This window comes from Eptesicus fuscus, chromosome 22 (assembly GCF_027574615.1).
Source record: "Eptesicus fuscus isolate TK198812 chromosome 22, DD_ASM_mEF_20220401, whole genome shotgun sequence".
Classification (NCBI taxonomy): domain Eukaryota; kingdom Metazoa; phylum Chordata; class Mammalia; order Chiroptera; family Vespertilionidae; genus Eptesicus; species Eptesicus fuscus.
The window spans coordinates 29,521,376-29,544,478 of NC_072494.1; the positions used below are offsets into that span (position 1 = coordinate 29,521,376).

Genomic DNA, 23,103 nt, shown 5'->3' on the forward strand with positions numbered 1-23,103 from the left:
GTTTTTCTATGCTTTTTTGAACTCTTTTTTTTTTTAATATATTTTATTGATTTTTTACAGAGAGGAAGAGTGAGGGATAGAGAGGAAGAGTGAGGGATAGCTAAATTAGCATATTAGATATGCTAGGATAGAGAGGAAGAGTGAGGGATAGCTAAATTAGCATGTTTCTCATCGATGAGAGAGAAACATTGATCAGCTGCCTCTTGCACACCCTCTACTGGGGATGTGCCCGCAACCAAGGTACATGCCCTTGACCAGAATCGAACCTGGGACCTTTCAGTCCGCAGGCCGATGCTCTATCCACTGAACCAAACCTGTTTCGGCTTGAACTCTTGTAATTGAGTTTTGATCACATTTTATATTAAAGTGGCTAACACATGGGGGAAAAAAGAAAATGTAAACAACATATCAAAATTTATAGGCTGTAACAAAAGCAGTGTTTAGAAGAACCTTATATCTTTAAATACCTATGTTGAAAATATCTCGAGAAACCAAGATGGCGCCATAGGTTAAACACCTAACCCGCAGCCGGGCACAACAATTTCAAAAATACAACTAGAGGTCAGAACGGTCATCGTCCAGAACCACAGGAAAGCTGGCGGACTGAAATGCCCACAGCTGGGGGGAAGGAGAAGGCCACGGGGACAGTCGGGGGAGCCGCAAAAGCCTGAGGTATGGAGAAACGGGCGGAGATACGAGCACGCGCGCCTGCGGGGAGGATGGAGCCGGAGAGGAAGGGGCGGCTGACGGCCTGGCCGGCGTTCACTGGCAGGAAGGAGATAAAGGCTCCGGATTGCGCTGAGCGCCGGCTCCAATTGCACTGAACCCCGTTCCGGGCGAAACCCTGGGAAGCCAGGCGCAGGCTGGGGGAATGAATCTGGGCTGTGGGGCGCAGGCACAGAGGAGCGGCGGAAGGCAGAGTTCCAGAGGCGCGCGCAGGAAGGGGCGCAAAGGACGGACTGTTGCCTGCGCCACTGAACTGCCCTAGCGGGAAGGAGACAAGGGCTCCGGACCGTGCTGAACCCCAGTTCCGACTGCACTGAACCCCAGTTCCGGGCGAAACCCTGGGAAGCCAGGCGCATGCTGGGGGAATGAATTTGGCCTGTGGGGCAGAGGCACAGAGGAGCGGCGGCTCCAGAGGCGCGCACGGGAGGGCGCGCAGAGGACGGACTGTTGCCTGCGCCACTGAATGGCCCTGCTGGGAAGGAGACAAAGGCGCCAGACTGCGCTGAGACCCAATTCCAACTACATTGAAATCCAGTTCCAGGCAGCGGGCGAAACTCCAGGGCGCGTTTCTCTCAGAGGTGTTTGCAAGGAATACAGAGGGACACAGACACAGGAGCCTCATGTCTCCTGCACAGCAACTCTTCCTATATAGACAAAGAGGGTCCTCACGGCCAAGTGGCCTGGAGGACAATTCCTCCTAGTGACACCAACAACAATCAAGACTTAACTGTAGATACTCACTCAGTTTCGCAACTGCGCCGCCCCCGCAGGCCGCCCGGCCCGGGGCGCTGGGGACGCCGCCGTGGCAGTGGCGCCCGGAGCCCGGCGGCCGACCAGCGCACATCCCCGCCGCGAGGCCCCCGCGCGCCTGGTTCCACGGGCCGCGCGCCCCGCACACCGGACGGAGGCCCGGGCGCCCTCTCCGTGCACCTCCCGGCGCCACTAGACCTCAGTAGAGTTGACTGAATTAAAGGGATTAAGAAGAACAAATTGGGGAATTCGAAAAAGATGACGGCGGAGGTGAAGGCTGATGTGTTGCCTCGCATGGCAGTTTCGGAAATACAACTGGAACATGGACTAGTGAGGGTGGCGACTGCTGCTCGCGTCTCCCCAGACCGGGCGGCTGCTCCTCTCAGTCAGCACCGCAGCCGGGGCCATGGGCTCGTGGGCGCCGCAGCAGCTGCTGTGGCGGCGGCCGCGGACTCGGCGCAGCAGCTCTCTGTAAAGGAAGAGACCATCTTTCTGCAGGAGGGGCGCATCCGCGCCACCGACCTGGCCGAACTGCGCAGTGAGATCCTCGAGGCCCCGGAGGCCGCCAACACCGATTTGGAGGATTCTTAGGAGTTCTCATCTTACATTCAAGCCCTTTAAGCCATTTTGACAGAGGAGAATCAAGAAGGCGGCTAAGTTAAACAAAGGAACTGTGAACTCCACCGCGCACAGCAATTTCAGGGGCACGAATGGAGGACAGAGCCTCTACCATCCAGAACTACAGGAGAGATGGCTGAATGGTAGATTTATAGCTAAGAGGGAAGAGGAAACCAGCGAAATCGGAGGGGATGAGGTGTGGAGGGGCGTGGGTCTGGTTGGTGGCGGGGGAAAGGGGCTTTTGTTCCAAACCTAGGGGAGATTAGCTCTCCATCACCCTGAAATCCAGCTTCTGGGGACCCGTGGGAGACCCAGATGCCTGCGGGGAGAGGCGGGACTCTTGCGGAGGTGCCAAGCGCCCCTGGGTCTGGTGGAGGCCGCGCTCCCCTGGGTCCGAGTGAGGCCAGGTGTCCATAGATCCAGTTGAGGCCTCGCGCACCTAGGCCCGGGTGAGGACACGTGCCCTTGGGTCTGGGAGAGGTCACGTGCCCCTGGGTCTGGGAGAGGCCACACATCCCTGGGTCCAGGTGAGACCATGTGTCCCTGGATCCGGATGAGGCCTCGTGCACCTAGGCCCGGGTGAGCCCAGGTGGCCCTGGGTCTGGGAGAGGCCAAGCGTACCTGGGTCCGGGTGAGACCATGCGTCCCTGGATCCGGGTGGGGCCTCGTGCACCTAGGCCCGGGTGAGCCCAGGTGGCCCTGGGTCTGGGAGAGGCCAAGCGTCACTGGGTCCGGGTGAGGCCTCGTGCACCTAGGCCCGGGTGAGCCCAAGTGGCCCTGGGTCTGGGAGAGGCCAAGCGTCCCTGGGTCCGGGTGAGACCATGCGTCCCTGGATCCGGGTGAGGCCTCGTGCACCTAGGCCCGGGTGAGCCCAAGCGTCCCTGGGTCCGGGTGAGACCATGCGTCCCTGGATCCGGGTGAGGCCTCGTGCACCTAGGCCCGGGTGAGCCCAAGTGGCCCTGGGTCTGGGAGAGGCCAAGCGTCCCTGGGTCCGGGTGAGACCATGCGTCCCTGGATCCAGGTGAGGCCTCGTGCACCTAGGCCCGGGTGAGCCCAAGTGGCCCTGGGTCTGGGAGAGGCCAAGCGTCCCTGGGTCCGGGTGAGACCATGCGTCCCTGGATCCGGGTGAGGCCTCGTGCACCTAGGCCCGGGTGAGCCCAAGTGGCCCTGGGTCTGGGAGAGGCCAAGCGTCCCTGGGTCCGGGTGAGACCATGCGTCCCTGGATCCAGGTGAGGCCTCGTGCACCTAGGCCCGGGTGAGCCCAAGTGGCCCTGGGTCTGGGAGAGGCCAAGCGTCCCTGGGTCCGGGTGAGACCATGCGTCCCTGGATCCGGATGAGGCCTCGTGCACCTAGGCCCGGGTGAGCCCAAGTGGCCCTGGGTCTGGGAGAGGCCGAGCGTCCCTGGGTCCGGGTGAGACCATGCGTCCCTGGATCCGGGTGAGGCCTCGTGCACCTAGGCCCGGGTGAGCCCAAGTGGCCCTGGGTCTGGGAGAGGCCAAGCATCCCTGTGTCCGGGTGAGACCATGCGTCCCTGGATCCAGGTGAGGCCTCATGCACCTAGGCCCGGGTGAGCCCAAGTGGCCCTGGGTCTGGGAGAGGCCAAGCGTCCCTGGGTCCGGGTGAGACCATGCGTCCCTGGATCCGGGTGAGGCCTCGTGCACCTAGGCCCGGGTGAGCCCAAGTGGCCCTGGGTCTGGGAGAGGCCAAGCGTCCCTGGGTCCGGGTGAGACCTTGTGTCCCTGGATCCGGGTGAGGCCTCGTACACCTAGGCCCGGGTGAGCCCAAGTGGCCCTGGGTCTGGGAGAGGCCAAGCGTCCCTGGGTCCGGGTGAAGCCAGATCCTGGGTCCGGGTGAGGACGTGTGCCCCTGGATCCATCCGGGTGAGGCTGGGTCCCAGGCCCGGGTGAGACCACGCGCCCCTTGGGTATGGGTGAGGCCACGTGCCCCTTAGTCCGGGTGACGCCGTGCCCCTGGGTTCGGCCGAGACCAAACCAGAGGGAGTCGGACCTCCGTTACCGCCATTTGTCCACCATCCAGAGCTGGGGGGTCAGTGCTGACATGTACACATAAGGAACTACTGGACATTGAAATTGGGTCTCAAAAGAACTGGTGGTCCAGGGGGAAGCTCACCACAGACTGATTCATTTGCCTGTCAGCATAACTATTATTGCTCGTCTCACATTCAGTGCTTATTAGTATATATCTAGTGACATATGATCTCGCTCATCTAGGGGAAATGATGAACAACATAGTCTGAGGAACAAGAACAGAACCAGAAGCAAGGAGGCATCGATCGGACTATCGGGCCTCAGAGGGAGGATAGGGGAGGGTAGGGGGAGGGTGGGGGGAGGGGGAGAGTTCAACCAAAGGACCTGTATGCATGCATATAAGCCTATCCAACGGTTAAGTTCAACAGGGGATTGGGGCATGCGTGGGGAGAGGGGTGGGATGGGAATGGGGGGATGAGGACAAATATGTGACACCTTAATCAATAAAGAAATTTAAAAAAAAAAAAAAAAAAAAAAAAAAAAAAAAAAAAAAAAAAAGAAAATATCTCAAATCAATAACCTAAGTTTCTACCTATCTCTTAAGATAAAAATCTAAAAAAATGAAGAGCAAACTATGAATAAAGAAAGAGGGGAAGAAACAGAAACCAGTTAAAAGAAAATAAAAAATATATATATATAAATATATATATATAAAGAAATCAAAGTTTTTTTAAAAGATCAATAAAGGTCAATATTTTTAAAGTTACACATTTTCATTTCTGAAATACAGCAATTTTTTAAAAAAAGTGACTTGTTTCCCTTTATGAAACACAAACTTACTGCTATCTTTCTCATAAATTCATCCATTCTAAAGCAAACAAGTTGATCCTTCAGGTTTCCTACTATTTGAGTAATTCATTCAAAGGAATAAGCCAAAACTGCTTGGTGCTTTTTGCTTTTTTTAATATATTTTTATTGATTTCAGAGAGGAAGGGAGGGGAATGGAGAGATAGAAACATCAATGATGACAGGGAATCATTGATCGGCTGCCTCCTGCATGCCCCCTACTGGGGATTGAGCCTGCAACCTGGCATGTGCCCTTGGCCAGAATCGAAACCGGGATCCTTCAGTCCACAGGTCAATGCTCTATCTACTGAGCCAAACCGGCTAGGACCCAAAACTGCTTTTAAAAGCACTTTGGTATATGTTACTATGAGTGTACAGGAACTAACCACATTCATAGGGCCTGGACAGGTTCTAGAACCAACCCTACAATTCTCAGCTAGTCTAAGTGGGAAGAGGAAGAATAGTAAAGACCCAGTAAGAGACCCAGAATGATGTAGTGCCTCAGCATATTAGGTCACAGTTTTTGAAATACGTCTGGACATCCCTGAGTGTCTAGCACTCATATAACTAGGGATGGCGTAAACTATAAAAACACAGCTTGGTATTGCTTATTACAGCTTATACCAGGATGAAAATTGCAGAAGACTGTTTGTATCTCTTAGCTGAGACGTAATATCAGAAACAGTTTACTGGCCAAAAATATCAACAAGACTGTCAAAAAAATTACATAACATCTAGGAACTTTTTCATTTTGAGAGACATACTGTATGCATGAGGTAGAAAGGGTAGGGGAGCCCTAGCTGGTCTGGCTCAGTGGATAGAGCATCATCCTGAGGACTGAAGGGTCCTGGGTTCGATTCCGCTCAAGGGCACATGCCTGGGTTGTGGCCTGATCCCCAGTAGGGTGTGTGCAGGAGACAGACAATCAATGATTCTCTCTCATCATTGATGTTTCTATCTCCCTCTCCCTTCCTCTCTGAAATCAATAAAAATATATTTTTAAAAAAGAAAGAAAGGGTAGAAGGAAGGGATCTCATTTTAAAGGGCCATGACTCAATTTTATTTTATATTTTTACAAAAGAAATATTTTATATTTCTTTTCACAGCACGTGGTATATCTAAGCAATAAAACTTGTTGAATGGTCAACTGGACGGATAGATGGTTGAATGAGCAAACAAACAAGTGGGTAGAAAGAAAAAGAATGATTATTCAAAATAAAGTTTAAAATATTAGATACTAGAATGTTGCTTCTCCATTTTAAAATTAACACTAATCTGCCCTAACCAGTTTGGCTCAGTGGACGGAGCGTCGGCCTGCGGATTGAAGGGTCCCAGGTTTGATTCCGGTCAAGGGCATTAAAAAAAATAATAATAAAAATAATAATAATAATAAAATGAACACTAATGTAATTAGGGGATAAATGTGTGAGAAGTAGCATGGCATAATGGAAAGAAGACAAGATTTGAACTCAGAAAGACTTAGACTTAAATCCTGGCTGAAACTCTTACTGGCTTGTGTCATTGAGCAAATTGCTTACTTTGCTTAAGTCTTGGTTTTCTCCACCTGTAAAATGAGGATTACAGTAGCTACCTTATAAACAGAGTAAACCAGCAACTTTCACACCTAGAACAAACAAAACCAGATCTCAAATCAACTCTGTGGTTCACAATGTAGCCCACAGATGGATGTTACTAACAATGCTCACCATCTGGTAGCTTCCTGTTTTAAATAATTATTCTTGCTAACTAGGTACCAAGCTTTCAAAATCATTATATTAAATGTTTGAACACTCTAAATTTTGGTGTCCTAAGACAATGTCCAGTATGATCAGCCAGAGTTCAGCTTACAGGCTTGTTCTGAGAATTAAAAATAACATTAGGAAAACTCCCTTGTACAGGAACAGGCATGTAATAAATAATAAATTATTGTTAAACATTTCATTAATAGCTTTATGGCACCCTTTTGTCACTCTACATTATCACAATTATTCCAGTAACTCCCCACTGAGAATACAGAACAATCACACCAGCCACTTACCGAAATATACAAACAAGGCAGAAATAAAAAGACGTGTACTGAAACATGCTCTTCAAAGATTCAAGTTGATTTCTTTAATCTGGACTTCTGGATTTTCTCTCTTAAATCCATAAAGACCTGAGGACTTAACACCTTAATTTTAAGAGCCATTTCTAGACTGCCTGAATAAGAAAAGTGTCAGATTCAAACGGAGAATTCAAAGTTACCACTATCAGGGTATGCTTTTTCTCTGCTGGATGGCCAAACAGACTGTTGCTATTGTATTTTACATCTAGTCTCAGCTGTGCAAACATGAGTTAAGTATAAAAAACATCTTGCCCTCTTTATCAGATCTACAACAAGCCAGATAAACTCCTTTAGGATGAATAGTTTAGTTAGGATGAGTAATTTGTATTTAGAGTAAAAACATTTGCCACCTCATAAGAACACTGTATAAAAAGCACTCCACTCCTACTTAGCTCTTGAAGATTTCTTTCTCTGGATTATCAGATACCCAGAAATACTTACTTATTATCAAGCATGGCAATCTAAACCAAGGTCACAGATAACAAACTTACAGCAAGAGTTAAATTAAAATGGCTCATAAGGCCCTGACTGGTTTGGCTCAGTGGGTGGAGCGTAGGCCTGCGGACTCAAGGGTCCCAGGTTCGATTCCGGTCAAGGGCATGTACCTTGGTTGCGGGCACATCCCCAGTAGGGGGGTGTGCAAGAGGCAGCTGGTCGATGTTTCTCTCTCATCGATGTTTCTAACTCTCTATCCCTCTCCCTTCCTCTCTGTAAAAAATCCACAAAATATTTTTTTTTAAATGGCTCATAGGTATTACTGGTTACCGTGATATGTCGATAACAGTTCTGCCACATTAAAGCAAACTTTCCCCAAGGAAACATCTCTTCTGCTCATAAATGTCAAGTCAGCTCCATTTCCCCCAATTCAAAGAATAATATCCATTATACTCAACATCACACTCAGTGGTGATAAGTTGAAAGCTTTTTCTCTAAAATCAAGAATAAGACAAGTATGCCCACTTTTGCCATTTTATTCAACATAGTACTGGGAAATCCTAACCAGAGCAATTAGACAAGAAAAACAAATGAAAGGCATCCAAGTCAGAAAGGAAGAAATAAAACTGTCTCTATTTGCAGATGACATATTACATATAGAAAATGCTAGACTCTAGCAAAAAAACTGTTAGAACTAATAAACAAATTCAGTATAGTTTTGGGATACAAAGTCAATATACAAAAATCAATTTTGTTTCTATACACTAACAATAAGCTATCAGAAAGAGAAAGTTTAAAAATAATCCCATTTACAATTACACTCAAAAGAATAAAATATCTAGAAGTAAATTTAACCAAAGAGGTGAAAGATCAGTAACTAAAAACTACAAATCATGAACAGAACACACTGAGACAAAAATAAATGGAAAGATATTCCATGCTCATGAATTAGAATCATTAATATTGTTTAATATGTGCATAGTACCCAAAGCAACATACAGATTCAAAGCAATCCCTATGAAAATTCCAATGGCATTTTTTTCATAAAAATAGAAAAAACCATCCTAAAATGTGTATGGAACAACAAAAGATCCCAAAGCAATCTTGAGAAAGAACAACAAAGCTGGAGGTATCACATTGCCTGATTTCAAACTCTGTTACAAAGCTATAGCAATCAAGAGTATAATAGTGACATAAAACCAGACACACAGGTCAACGGAACAAAACAGAAAGCTCAGTAATAAACCCATGCACCCATGGTTAATTAATTTATGACAAAGAAGCCAAGAATATACACTAGAGAAAGGATAGCCTCTTTATTAAATAGGGCTGAGGAAAATGAACAGCCACATGCAAAAGGATGACACCAGATCCATACCTTACACCATACACAAAAATCAACTCAAAATGGGTTAAAGATTTGGACATAAGACCTGAGAAGAAAACACAGGGGAGTAAGCTCCTTGGCATCAGCCTTGGCAATGATGTTTTTAATTTGACACCTAAAGCCAAAGCAACAAAAGCAAAAGTGAGTGAGACTATATCAAACTAAAAAGCTCTACACAGCAAAGGACACCATCAAACCAAAAGGCAACCTACCAAACGGGAGACAACATTTGCAAGTCATATATCTGGTAAGAGGTTAATGTCCAAAATATATAAAGAACACACACAACTTAATAGCACAATAACAAACAATCCGATTTAAAAAATGGGCAGAGAAACAGAAAAGACATTTTCCCAAAGAAGACAAAGATGAAAAAGTACTTAACATCACTAATCATCAGGGAAATCCAAATCAAAACCACAATGAGATATCGCGTCACACCTGTTAGAATGGCTATCATAAAAAAGACAATAAGTAGCAAGTATTTGAGAGGATGTGGAGAAAAGGGGACTCTTGTACACTGTTGATGGGATTGTTAATTGGTGCAGCCACTATGAAAAACAGTATGGCAGACACTCAGAAAACTAAAATAGAACTACCATACAGTACAATCCAGCAATTATACTTCTAAGTATACAACCAAAGGAAACAAAATCACTATCTTGAAGAGGTATTTTCACTCCCATGTTTACTGCAGCATTATTTACAACAGCCAAGGAAACAACCTACATATCCACCAACAGATGAATGCATAAAGAAAACGTATGTATATATACACACACACAATGGAATATTATTCAACCATAAATATGAAGGAAATTCTGCCATTTGCAACAGCATAAGTAGGGCTTAGGGGCATTATGCTAAATGAAATATGAAGTAAGTCAGACAGAGAAAGACAAATGCTATCTGATCTCACTTATATGTGGAATCTAAAAAGAACTAAACTCATAGAAACAGAGAACATATTGGTGGTTGTCAGAGGCAGGGGGTGGAGGGTAGGTGAAATGGGTGAAAGTGGTCAAAAGTTACACACTTTGATTTACGAGATGTAATGTACAACATGGTGACTATAGCTAACAATACTGTATTGTATAACAAAGTTGCTAAGAAAGTAGATCTTAAAAGTTCTCACCACAAGAAAAAATGTATAACTATGTGAGGTGATGGGTGTTAACTTCGTTAGCAAAGTTTGCACAATATATACTTATATCAAATCTTATGCTGTATATCTTTAATTAGATATTATATGTCAATCATGTCAATTAAACTGAGGGGAACGTTTTTTTAAGTAATGTCCATGTGTCTGTTAGGAGGAGACTGATACTTTTAAATATAATCCCCTGGCCTACTGGCTCAGCTGGTTGAAGCATCGTCCCATATACCAAAAGGCTGCTAGTTAGATTCCTGGTCAGGACACATACCAGGTTGAGAGTTCAATCCCCAGTCACAGCACGTATGCGAGGCAACCAATCAATGTTTCTCTCACTAATCAGTATTTCTCTCTCTTTCTTCCTTCCTCTCTCTCTAAAGTCAATAAACACTTATCCTCGGATGAGGATTAAAAAACATTTTTTTAAAATAAATATAATCCATGAACCAGAAGCACTGCTCTGAAATTACTTTTGACACACAATTAAATATATAACCATGAGGAATGAAATGGAGGTTATTTTACACACTGGTTAAAAATTAGAATTCTGTGATTATAGTTCCAAAACTGTATGAACAAAAATTGATCACATTATGAATAAACAATAAAAGTCTATAAGCAATTAATTTGTTATAACTTTTTGGATTTGATGGCACATTAACAACAAAAAACAATCCAGGGCAGTAATGGCTATTGTGGTTTCAGAAAGGTATATGTTAAATAGAAAAAATATGTTTAAATAATAACATTCCTTAAGATAGAAGTCTAGTTCTAGTGGAAAAATAATTCACCACCATAATTACAAAGTAACTAATTAAATGACATAGTTTTTATTTGCTGATATGCATTTATAATTCTTATTTTGAAGCAAAGATTTTTATTTTTCTGGTGCCATCAAGTGGTAACATTATGAAGTGTTCTAGAGTTAAATGCAAATAACTTTTAGACAAAAGAATCACACTGATGTCGTTTATCTATGTCAATTAAACAGTAGTGATGTTTTAGCACAAAAATTATCTAAAAAGAAAAGAGAAAAATATCAGAGCCGATTGTTTGCAACTCATCCCTATTTTAAACCCCCAACCCAAAATAACAGTTAAGACAAAGAAAAATGAGTAGATCTTTAAGACCAGAATGCTCCACTAGCAAAAAAAAACCACAAAAAAAAAACACTCCAACAGATTATGAAACTATTAGAAAACCAAGTTTGTATTAAAATGATATATATTATCAGTCAAACCAAGAGAAATGCTCCTTCCTGAAACTTCATTAACATGGCTGTAAAATAATTATTTTTAAGGCAAAACCCCACAAGGACAAAGAGACTGAGAGAAAAGATAGCAGCAACACAATTTTAGAAGCCAGCAAGGAGATGGATAAGTGGTTACAGACTTGGGGAAACTCCAGAAAGCTGCCCGACTGACATGGCACTAAATCTCTCCCAAAGTTTAGGAGCTGGTTGGTGGCTCTAAGTAGCTGTGGACACGAGAGTGAAGGATTAAAAACAAGAAACTTAGTCAAAATCAGTTAAAAAGCAGTTAGGATGCCACTACACACACTTCCTCTTCCACTCCATGCAGCCAAGCATTCATCTTCACACCACATTAAAAGAATGAAGGTTATACTCTAGGAAGAGTACAGCAGAAAGCTTCTGGACTACAGGACACAGGCACAGTGAGGGCAGGGAAAGTGTTAATAATACAGGAGATGGTAGTAATCTGAATGGTACTAACAAGTCAAAGATCACACACACACAAAATAATGAAAATGATAATTTTCTGGAAAGAAAACCACTGGAAGAAGGTCTCATCAACCTTAGATTATTGTGTCCAGGAAGTCATGTAACTAACTGCAGCATGCTTCACTCTGGTTCTATAAGGAAAAGGCAAATAATCAAACAAAAACTGATGCTTTAAAAAAAAAAAAAAAGGTAAATTCTACTTTCTACTTATAGACATTCAGCAACATTCAACTCTACATGCCCTGTATCATTCTCATGCATTAGCTGAGAATTTACTGCAACTAACGAAGAACAAAATAGTAGGCAAATCCAAGGACCTTTTACACTCTTAGTTTAAAAGCCCATTTCATCTCCTCTCTTCAGGCCATTGAGAGTAGGTGCACTAAAGAATCTCTGTGAACACTCCTGAGAGAGGTGAAGGCTAGTGACCATTGGCCATGTCAGAGAAAACACACATTATTCACAATAGAGATTTAGAGACTTGTTTTTTTTAATCCTATTTTGTTGCTTAGTTTATCAGAGAGTTAAGTGTATCTGATACTGTCATGTAACCAGAAGGAGATATCCATATTTAGGCCATTTAATCTTCAGTATTTCTCATTGTCAGTCTTTTTTTCTTTTTTTTTTAGAAGATTATATATAAGACAAATAGTTATATGTATACATGTTTTTTTCCAGATACCAACAAAAGAAACATTAATATACACAAAACTGTACCTTGTACACCTTCTAGAAGTAAATCAACTCCCTTCCTATAAAAATCAGAAGCAGCTTCATAGTCATCTTCTTCTTCCTTCTTTAAAGCCAGCTTTATGAATTCTCCTGCTTTCTCCAAATAATTTCTCTTGCCAAGCTTGGATTTTAAACTGCCAGGAAAGAGGCTACGATTTTCCCGTTCTTCTGTCTTGTTCTGCTCACTCTCATAAGCAACAGCCCCCAGTGCTGAAGAATCCGAAGAAAGATTGAGACCAAAAGTTCTAGTGGGAGAATTTTGATTGGAAGCCATTCCATCATCTAACTCAGCAAGGGAATCCACATCAACAGTAAGAGATATCAGGTCACTGTCACTGGAGAAGCCTGGAAATACAATCATAATAGTAAACATATTAAATTGAGAATCAACCAAAACAATACAAATTATGCTAATAATTTTTTCATCTATCAAAGTCAATTAGGAAGGCTGTAATTTACTGATGAAGTCAGTGTCTAGCAATTTGTTTTAGCATAGTTCGTTCATTTTTTTCCAATACTTGTATTTTTTATTTTTTAATCCTCACCCAAGTATATGTTTACTGATTTTTAGAGAAAGACAGAAAGATGTGACAGAAACATCAACAGGTTGCCTCCCCTCTGCACCTGGACCGGGGATTGAACCCACAACCCAGGTATGTGCCCTGACTGAGAATAGAACCTGCAACCTTTTGGTGTAGAGGACTATGCCCCAACCAACTGAGCCACCCCACCAGGGTAGTTCATTCATTTTTGCACTGTCACTCAAGAGCTCTGGAAGAACATATCCCTGCCTTAATTATCAAACTAAAACTGAAGATAAGTTTTTATCTAGCCTTGTCAAAAAGAGCCTTTACCACAAGATCTTGCAAATCATTTTTAGCAAGCTCATGCTTGCACACACAGTTGCTATGAACAATAATCTTATGATGAAGGGAAAAGAGTAAGAGCTTTAGAGTAAGTACAAAAGAAGTTTAGAAATCCAGCTCTTAAAACTTATTGTGTGACCAACAGCAAATTACTTAACAGTTTTACTTATTATGCAGGGCATTACATGAGAACAGAGTTAATACATATAAAGCATAATAGACTATCATTAAATTACAACTCTAGCAATTATATAATAACTAGAGGACGGTTGCACGAAGATTCGTGCAATAGGCCTTCCTTCCCCTCGCTGCCGGCACCAGTTTTCCTCCGGCACCTGGGACCCAGGCCTTCGCTCCAGCTACAGCGGAGAAGCCAAGCCTCAAGGCTTATCTGCTCTGGCCACAGCGGAGAAGCCAAGCCTCTTCAGTCTTCAGTCGTCTTCAGTCTTCGCTCTGCACCTGCGTATGCAAATTAACCCATCTTTGTTGCGTTAATTTGCATACTCACTCCTGATTGGCTGGTAGGCGTCTCAGAGGTATGGTCAATTTGCATCTTTCTCTTTTATTAGTGTAGATTACTTAACTATTTAGACAACATATTCCCAGAAGTGTGTTTTTAGGTCACCATCCATATCTAAAAACACATTTCTGGGAATATATTGTCTAAATAGTTAAATAATTATTATATAATTGCTAGAGTTATACAATAACTTGGGGGGGGAGAGGGTGTGCAGGAGGCAGCCAGTCATTGATTTTTTTCTCTCTCACTCTTCCTCTCTGAAATCAATTAAAATATATTTTTAAATATATATTAAAATTTTTAAAAAATAAAGAACTGAATTTTTAGAAATCTTTGTTTCAGACTCTTCCACAGCTTTTGGAGAGAGTTTTAGTCTATATTTGTATCTTAGTTTTCTAACAGAAAATGAAAAATAGGTGCTGCTAAAATTTTTAGTAATGAAAATTACTTCTCCCACTTCATATAACTGACTTCATGGTAAATGAGCATGATCTACAATAACAGTTACTAAACTTTTTGGTCTTAAAACCTCCCTTTACATTCTCAAAAATGATTGATAACCTCAAAGAGATTATATGTGGACTTTATTTGTAAATATTTACCAATCTTAATATTTAAAAAGACATTTTTTAATTAGACATTAAAGCCCATTACAAGTTAACATAATTTTAATTTTTAAAAATTTTATTTTCCAAAATAAATAATATTTAGTCAGAGAAGTGGCACTGTTTTACATTTCTGCAAATCTTGTTAACAAAATATGGCTAGATCCTCATATTTGTTCTCTGCACTCAATCTGTTGTCAGATGTTGTTCGGGTTGAAAGATTTGAATAAAATGTCACATAGATATATGATTGAAAATGGGGCAAATATTTTAGTAGCCTTTTTAAATAATTGTGGAGACTGTCTTATAATACTACAACAAAACTTGACAAATGGTTGTTTCTTAAAGCTTAGTTGCCATGTAGAACATAACATAAATTCCTATCAATGAAATTTCTGTTTGTGTTTGTGTATTTTGTTAATTTTTACTGTTGAAAGTATTACATATACTTTTCCCCCCACTGACCCCTTCTAGCCCACCCCTGCCCCAGGCCTTCACAACCTATTGTCTATGTCCATGGGTTATGCAATAAATTTGTTTTTGTTACACACAAATCCATTGGTATGTCTTACACACTGAATGGATCTTTTTATCCATCATGAGTTTGTAACATTACACATTGGTCATTCTGAAAATACTGGTTTCCAGAGCTACATAGATAAAGTGGTGACAGATTTCATATTATAATATCACCACCAAAACCGAATTTGTTATTATCACCACCAATTTCACCAGAAAATTCGTTAAGTATTGGAAAACTGTCAAGCTCAAAGTGGAAGATACAAGTTTTCCAAAATTCTAATTGTAGGCTGCAAACCTGAATTTTATCAGGGGCAACACATGCTGTCAGCTGTTTTCTCCTTCAAGTATCAGCTCACTTCGTTTACTTTCAAAAAAATATGTGCCAAATTCCCAAGTTGAATAATGACACTTTGTCTGTTAATCAACCTTTCAATTAAATATGGTGTCCCAAGAAAAAAAAGCAACTAGTTTATGGGTCAAGCAACTGCACAAGAACTTTTCCTTAAGACAACCATGGTAGTTCAGTATGCAGAAGTGCTTTGTGTATACTTCCATTTCATCACACAGAATATCAACAAAGGCATGTACCCAAAGACTGAGGTTTAATGAAATTGAGTTTTTAGTGCTTCATCAAGGACGCTCTTAGCACTGGCATTACTGCAAGTGTGTCAATGCTTTCTGGTACAGGCTGGTGTCGCTCTTTTGAGTCATGCTCTGGCACACTAGTTTTACCCACCATTGTTTCTGTGTCATCAGTGAACATGCCAAAAAATAATATTCTTTTGATTTTTGTCAACCATTTAAAATATAAAAACCAGCCCTAGCCGGTTTGACTCAGTGGATACAGAGACAGCCTGCAGACTGAAGGGTACCAGGTTCCATTGCGGCCAAGGACACATGCCCAGGTTGCAGACTCGATCCCCAGGGAGGGGCGTGCAGGAGGCAGCCAATCAATGGTTCTCTCTCATCACTGATGTTTCTATCTCTCTCTCCCTCTCCCTTCCTCTCTGAAATCAATAAAAATATATTAAAAAGATAAAATAAAATATAAAAACCATTCTTAGCTTTTAGGTCATATAAAAACAGGTAGCAGGCCAGATTTGGCCCACACACTATACGTTGTCAACCCCTATTATAGACTCAAATTGTTTATTTCATATCAAATAAAGTAAGTTAGGGTAAAAACATGTTACTGGCAGCTAAACTCAAATTTTAAATCAGCTTTAGACGTGACTTTGGCATCCTGTCAATAAAATATTCTGTTTTCAGGGTGTGTGTTTTTTTCCAAATCTTCAGAATGCCCATAAAAAACTAATTTTGAGGTACAAACTTCCTGTTATAAAATAAACAAGATATAGGAATGTAATGTACAGCATGGCAACTATCATATATAATAAAAGCCTGATATGCAAATCGACCAAACAGCAGAATGACCGGTCGCTATGATGCACACTGACCACCAGCGGGCAGACACTCAACGCAGGAGCTTCCCCCAGCCCACAGGCCCCAAGCCAGCCAAGGCGCATGCCAGCAGGGGCTCCCCTGATCGCCCCGCCAGTCGCCCCACAGATCAGCCCTGATCACTGGCCAGGCCTAGGGACCCTACCTGTGCACAAATTTTGTGCACCAGGGCTCTAGTACTTAATAATACTGTATTGCATATCTGAAAGTTGCTAAGAGTAGATCTTAAAAGTTTTCATCACAAGAAAAAAAAAACAACTATGTACGGTGACAAATATTAAGTAGACTTAGTGTGGTGATCATTTCATGATACAGTTGACCCTTGAACAATGTTGGTGGCCCCAACCCCAACCCCAACCCCATACAGTTGAAAATACACATATAACTATTAACTCCAAAAAAACTTAACTACAGTCCCTCAGTATCCATGAGGGATTGGTTCCAGGATCCCCTGCAAATACCAAAATCCACGGATGCTCAAGTCTCATATAGAATGGCACAGAACAATGCATACAATCAGCTGTTCGCATCCTCTAATCAAAAATACCGTTTTTAATACGCAGTTGGTTAAACCCATAATGCAAAACATGGGAGATGGCCCTAGCCGATTTGGCTGAGTGGACAGAGAGTCAGCCTGCAGACTGAAAGGTCCCGGGTTCGATTCCAGTCAAGGGCACTTGCCTGAGTTGTGGACTTGATCCCCAATAGGGAGTGTGCAGGAGGCAGCCAATCAGTGATTTTCTCTCATCATTGATGTTTCTATCTCTCTCTCTCCCTGTCCCTTCCTCTCTAAAATTAATAAAAATATGCTTTAAAAAAACGGAAGATGAAGGGAAACTGTATATTTGCTAAAAAAAAAAATCTGCATAGATGTGGACCTGTGTAATGCAAACCCATGTTGTTCAAGGGTCAACTAGAAATAAAAATATTTAATCATTATGCTGTACAACTGAAATTAATTAATGTTATGTCAATTATGCCTCAATAAAATAGATTAGCTAGATAGATAAATAGATACAGAAAGATAGACAGAATTTTGTTCCTTAAAAACAATAGATTTCATTAATTGCATAATCTGCAATGAGATTCATTGGACCTAGTGGAAATCTCTTCATTTCTATGACATTTCAACTGTACACAGTACTTCAAAATAAAAATCTTTTCCAACTATCTATAAAATTATCTACTGTTCTGAGAAATATAAACTTTGAGATTTTTTAAATAATTTTAAATATTTTATGTATTTCAATGAAAATTTATTTCCTTAAATGGTGTCATTATAGTCCACTGAAATTAATGAACAAAGGGCTCTAGTACTAATTATTAAGTACTTTTACAAAGTTTAAATTTTTTTCTGGTTTATGCAGCTAATCACAAAAGAAAGGAAATGCTGTCAGAGATCTTTTGTCAGCTCTCCCGTGTCTTGTCACTATAACCTTCACATCATCGATCATATTGTACTGTCTCATGCTTTGCCTGATTTTCCTTTCTACAAGAACAATGACACCAAAGGGCAAGAGGGTAAAGTTATGTATACTCAGTTTCTTGGCTTTTGACCACAAAAATCTAGTATCATAGTCATATTTCCTCTTACCTTTCCAACCTTATTTTATTAGCAAAGGAAACCATGGTTAAATAAAATTACATCAGAAAAGTAAAACCATCAAAGTACCGAGGAAGAAAGATAGCAAAATAAAGAAATAAGTATTCTATACAAATTGTTTCAATTTCTACCTAATTCTAAATGCATCTTTCAAAGTAAGCAAGCAAATAAAAACAAGCAGGTTAGGAAGAGGAATTTTTTTAGCCTAACTGGGAGAAGCAAAGGGAAATAAAAAGACTTCTTCTGGTTTAACCTTTTTGGAGGACAGTCTGGCAAGGCATATCAGATGCAAAAAAATACTTATATCTTTGACCAAGCAATTCAGCGGTTTTTACCAAAACAATCGGAGATACAAAAAAAAGATCTCTATATAAGAGTATTTACGCCGAAACCGGTTTGGCTCAGTGGATAGAGTGTCAGCCTGCGCACTGAGGGGTCCCAGGTTCGATTCTGGTCAAGGGCATGTACCTTGGCTGTGGGCACATCACCAGTGGGGAGCGTGCAGGAGGCAGCTGATCAATGTTTCTCTCTCATCGATATTTCTAACTCTCTATCCCTATCCCTTCCTTTCTGTAAAAAATCAATAAAATATACTTTTTTTTAAAAAGAGTATTTACCACAAAAATTAGTGAAAATTTTGCAATAACAAATTTCTAACAATAGAAGAGTATGGTTCGTCTCTATGATAAAGTATTATACAGCTATTAAAAAGTATGTGAAGCCCTAACTGGTTTGGCTCAGTGGATAGAGCGTCGGCCTACAGACTGAGCGGTCCCGGGTTTGATTCCGGTCAGGGACAAGTACCTTGGTTGCGGGCACATTCCCAGTAGAGGGTGTACAGGGGGCAACTGATCGATGTTTCTCTCTCATCGATGTTTCTAACTCTCTATCCCTCTCCCTTAAAAAATCAATAAAATATATATATATTTTTTAAAAAGTATGTATAGAAGAATGTTTAATGCTAAAGTATTCATTCTCTATTATGCAAAAATGACAAACTGCAAAGTGGGATGTATATGTGTGTATGTGTGTGTGTGTGTGTGTGTGTGTGTATTATAATTATAATTTAAAAACACAAATACAACCCGGCTGGTGTGGCTCAGTGGTTGAGCATCAACCCAGGAACTGAGACCACTGATTCAATTCCCGGTCAGGGCACATGCTGGGTTGCAGACTGGATCCCCGGTAGGGGGTGGGACAGAGGCAGCTGATCGATAAGGTTTCTCTCTCTCAGGGATGATTCTATCTCTCTATCTCTCCCCCTTCTTCTCTCTCTAAAAATCAATAAAAACACATTTTTAAGAACTCACAGGGGGGAAAAGCTAGAAAGGTACAATAAACACTAAAAGTAATTTTTTTCAGTATGATGGGATTACAGGCAATGCTAATCATATATCTTATATGTGTATGAGAAGCCCTCCAGGCTCTGTACATAGAGAATATCAAAGGAGATGCAGTAAGGGCTAAAATTGGGAATTGAGTATAAATCTATGTCATACAGCCATCATTTATGAAATACTGGCCTGTATGAAATATCCAGCAGCCAGTGCCCAGGAATTCCTAACTTAAGAGAGAGAAGGTAGAAATGATATAAAGACAGATCTGTTTAAAGCAATCTAACCCCAAACTATCCTCTTCCTTTAATTCTTCTCTTGATGATGCACCCTACCACACCTAAAAACCCTAAGCCTATCATATGTCCTCCACTATGCACTGCATCGAATCATCTTTTCTAATATTCTGATACTTTTCTATATTTAAGCAATTTCTAAATTCCCTTCTTCTCAATGAAGTATTTCCCAAACAGCTCAAGAACACTCCCTTTCACCACCACAGCAATAAATGCGTGTGTGTGTGTGTGTGTGTGTGTGTGTGTCTGTGTGTATGTGTGTTCAGTACCTAGCTTATTCCTCTGATATCCTTAATATATCTACTTCATACAGTGCCTGCTCAAGTCCTGGAAATCAGTCCTGTCATTCAACCTACTTTATATAAATCTAAATATCACATGAAGTGGAGACTAGCTCTCTATAACCCAGAAGGAAAGTTAGCGAGTAAGATATAGGGAGCAGAAACAAGAAGCTTTCAGTTAAGGTGAGCAGGAAGAAAACGGTGGATGAGACAGAGCAACAATTGATAATACAGAGACTATTTGTCAAAAGTTAAACCAACCTGAAGTCAGTCCATGTTTAAAGGGGCCCTCTGGGCCATCATAAGAGTAAAAGGTGCAACCTTCACCCAATGCCATCAAGTCAAAAACCTAAGCCTTTTCTGGAAGGGATGAGAGCAGGGGGGTGGGATGGGGAGTCAAAGGTTCTATGAAAGCATTCTGCCTCCAGATTCATTTCACAGACATTCAAGTCTCAGGGCCATTAGAGGGCCCCAGGTGACTGGTTAAAAAGCAGCTACAGACATAAGGGTTTTATTTAAGATCCTAGTCTACCTACCTACCCTCACTTTCTGTGCTTTGAACTGCTCAGATAGGCAGTATAGTCTAGGACACCATCTCTGAAAGACAAGCACCAGGGGAAAAGGTTGAGTTGCCACAGAATAAATCTTTATACTATAAACTATCAGAAATCTGTATTTGAAGACCATCTGCAAAAAGATATCAGTTTTCTTTAGAACAACAGGTGGTCTCTCATGGTGGACTATATATAAAAATACATGGCCTCATTATTGTTAGCCGATAGCTTTCACTGAGCCCTGAGGTTCACATATTGCAAGAGTCAAGGAAAGGGAATTTCTGCTTTTCCTAGTAGCAATGACTCATGCTTTATACACAAAGCAAGTTATCTAGCCAGCAGAACAAAGGTCACCCTGAGACAGAAGAAATATATACTGTCTCCATTAAGAAATAAGGCCTTATAAATATGACTTAAGTGAAAACTTAAATCTAAAACTAATTAAGATTCTGATGCCAGTTAAGATTCCTGTACTTGATTACCAACTCATTTAGTAATAGCTATTGTTATTAAGATAACCATTCCTTTGATGATTCACATTTATAACATCCTTGGAACATGTCTATGCTTCACCCTTGAAACTTTTTGAAGAGAGCATCAGAATAGCTTCTGTATATTTGGTGGAAAACAGAATGAACTCAGAAAACAACACATTCATCACAATTATAACCCTAATACTGTTATCTTATCATGAACAACAAAGATCTGTGAGTTGGATTTTCTTTCTACCTAATGAACTTTTCATGCTGCTCCTCTCCAGAATCTTCTCTGCAAATCACACCTGTTTGTTACCAGCACACAAGCAGCTCACACTGAGCTTTCTATACCAAAAAAGCATTCCCACAGCCTTCCTCTCCATAAAATTAAATCTTTTCATTTCATAAAATATAGTTCTGTGATTGCTATTAAATACCTGGAAGGCCCTGACTGCCGGAGGCACATGGCTCACCTCTGAAATTCCAATTTTAATTGTAAACTAAGAGATTCATCTATATGTTTCCTAATGCTCCTTTGAGTCTAAAAACCATTCCCACAGCATATCATAACTTTATTTGCTTCACCCAACCCCTAAAGTTCTAAGTTCAGCATTATCCTTGATAGCCCCAGGGTTTTAAGAGTCAATATTTATAATTTGTATTATTTGTTTTACATATACATATACACACAATGACACATTCTCATTTGTGTTTATCTTGAGAATAATGGCCTGTTCTTTTCTTCCTATTTATTTTAAAGTCCCCTGCCAAAGAAATTTCAGCTAATAAAGAACAGTGAATAAAAGTTAAGAAGGTAAGCCCTTAAGAGAAAAAGGAACTTCAAACTGAATAAGTATACTCTAATATAATAGAGGACCCAGACTAATCCTAGTAAAAAAATTTGGAGATCTCATGGTGCCACCTAGTGGAAATTTGCTACAAATTCGACGTAAATTTAAATTCCTTTTAATTATAGACTTTCTATATTTTGTCATCTTACACTACTTGTAAGATGACAAAATAGACTTTAAGTTTGTCTTAAAAATATATTTAGGTTATTAAGTAGCCAATAAACTGAACAATATTACTTTTAAAAATGATCCTGCCTCAAAGCATCAACTTTAAATCAACTAAATGAAAATAATACAAATAATAAAAAGTAAAAAAAGGTATTTTAAAACAGAATTTTTTTCAAGCTTAAATAATTACATGCCTTTCTAATTATCTCCATAACATAATATAATGTTGATTACATTTAATGTCAAATATAATCTACATTATTCTATTCAACACGTATTAATGATAATTTTCATGTTTATCTACATAATGCAAAAAAATTATTACCCTACCATCAAGTAAACACACAAATCTTGGACTAAGAGTTCTTTTATGAGTTCCCTTACATAGACCAGCAAGAGATGCCATTATCTTTGAAATGTACATCTCATTTACTCTAAAATGGCTAATTCAAGACAGCCTAATAAATCATTCTAGAGTCTACAATTGTTAGAATAAGCACTTAGGAGCTTCTAACCCAAAATTTTTAGGCAAAAAAAAAAAAGACAGATTTAACTATTCCAGGAGACATTTAAAAATATTCACGTTTAAGATCTGCTACATATAAGATGTTGATCTCTCAATTTGTATTTGTGGTTATGATCACCTAATTATTTTCTCTTATTTGCTGCATACACCTGGAAAATGTCCCTCCCAAAACTGCAAAGGAAGTAAAATAATGTATTAGGAAGAGGAAATGACACAGGTTACCAGATGAGACTATACCAACATCAAAGGCTCCAATATCAAGGCCAGCATGGCAGTAAAGCAAACTACATCCTTCAAACAGGCCAACAGATGAGAGAAACATGTCAAGAAGCTCAATTCCCATGCATCGTTTTGGTCAGGTTTCCACAAATGTCAGGAACTTCATAGCTAAGTTTAATCCAGCAAATGATGGAAGTTTAAAAAGGAAATAAGATGTTAATCAATTAAACCTTTCATCTTTGAGAAAATATATAGTTTAATTTCCCTGAACAAAGGGAGATCAAGAATAACCAGCATTTCATCTTAAAAACATAAAACGATATTAACTTTTTATCTAAAAA

General features: G+C 40.7%; 1 protein-coding gene across 7 annotated transcripts in view; it reads right to left on the bottom strand.

Moving 5' to 3' along the window:
• The window catches only part of RPS6KC1 (ribosomal protein S6 kinase C1), a 238,026-nt gene that overhangs the window by 184,271 nt on the left and 30,652 nt on the right, over positions 1-23,103 (bottom strand). For all 7 annotated transcript variants that reach the window (XR_008555068.1, XR_008555067.1, XR_008555066.1 and 4 more), the window contains exon 6: positions 12,466-12,825. Coding sequence is in view for 4 of the 7 variants with exons in the window: in XM_054711380.1 (XP_054567355.1) it covers positions 12,466-12,825 (360 nt within the window). In the remaining 3 variants the exon portion in view is untranslated. The remainder of the gene's footprint in view (positions 1-12,465; positions 12,826-23,103) is intronic.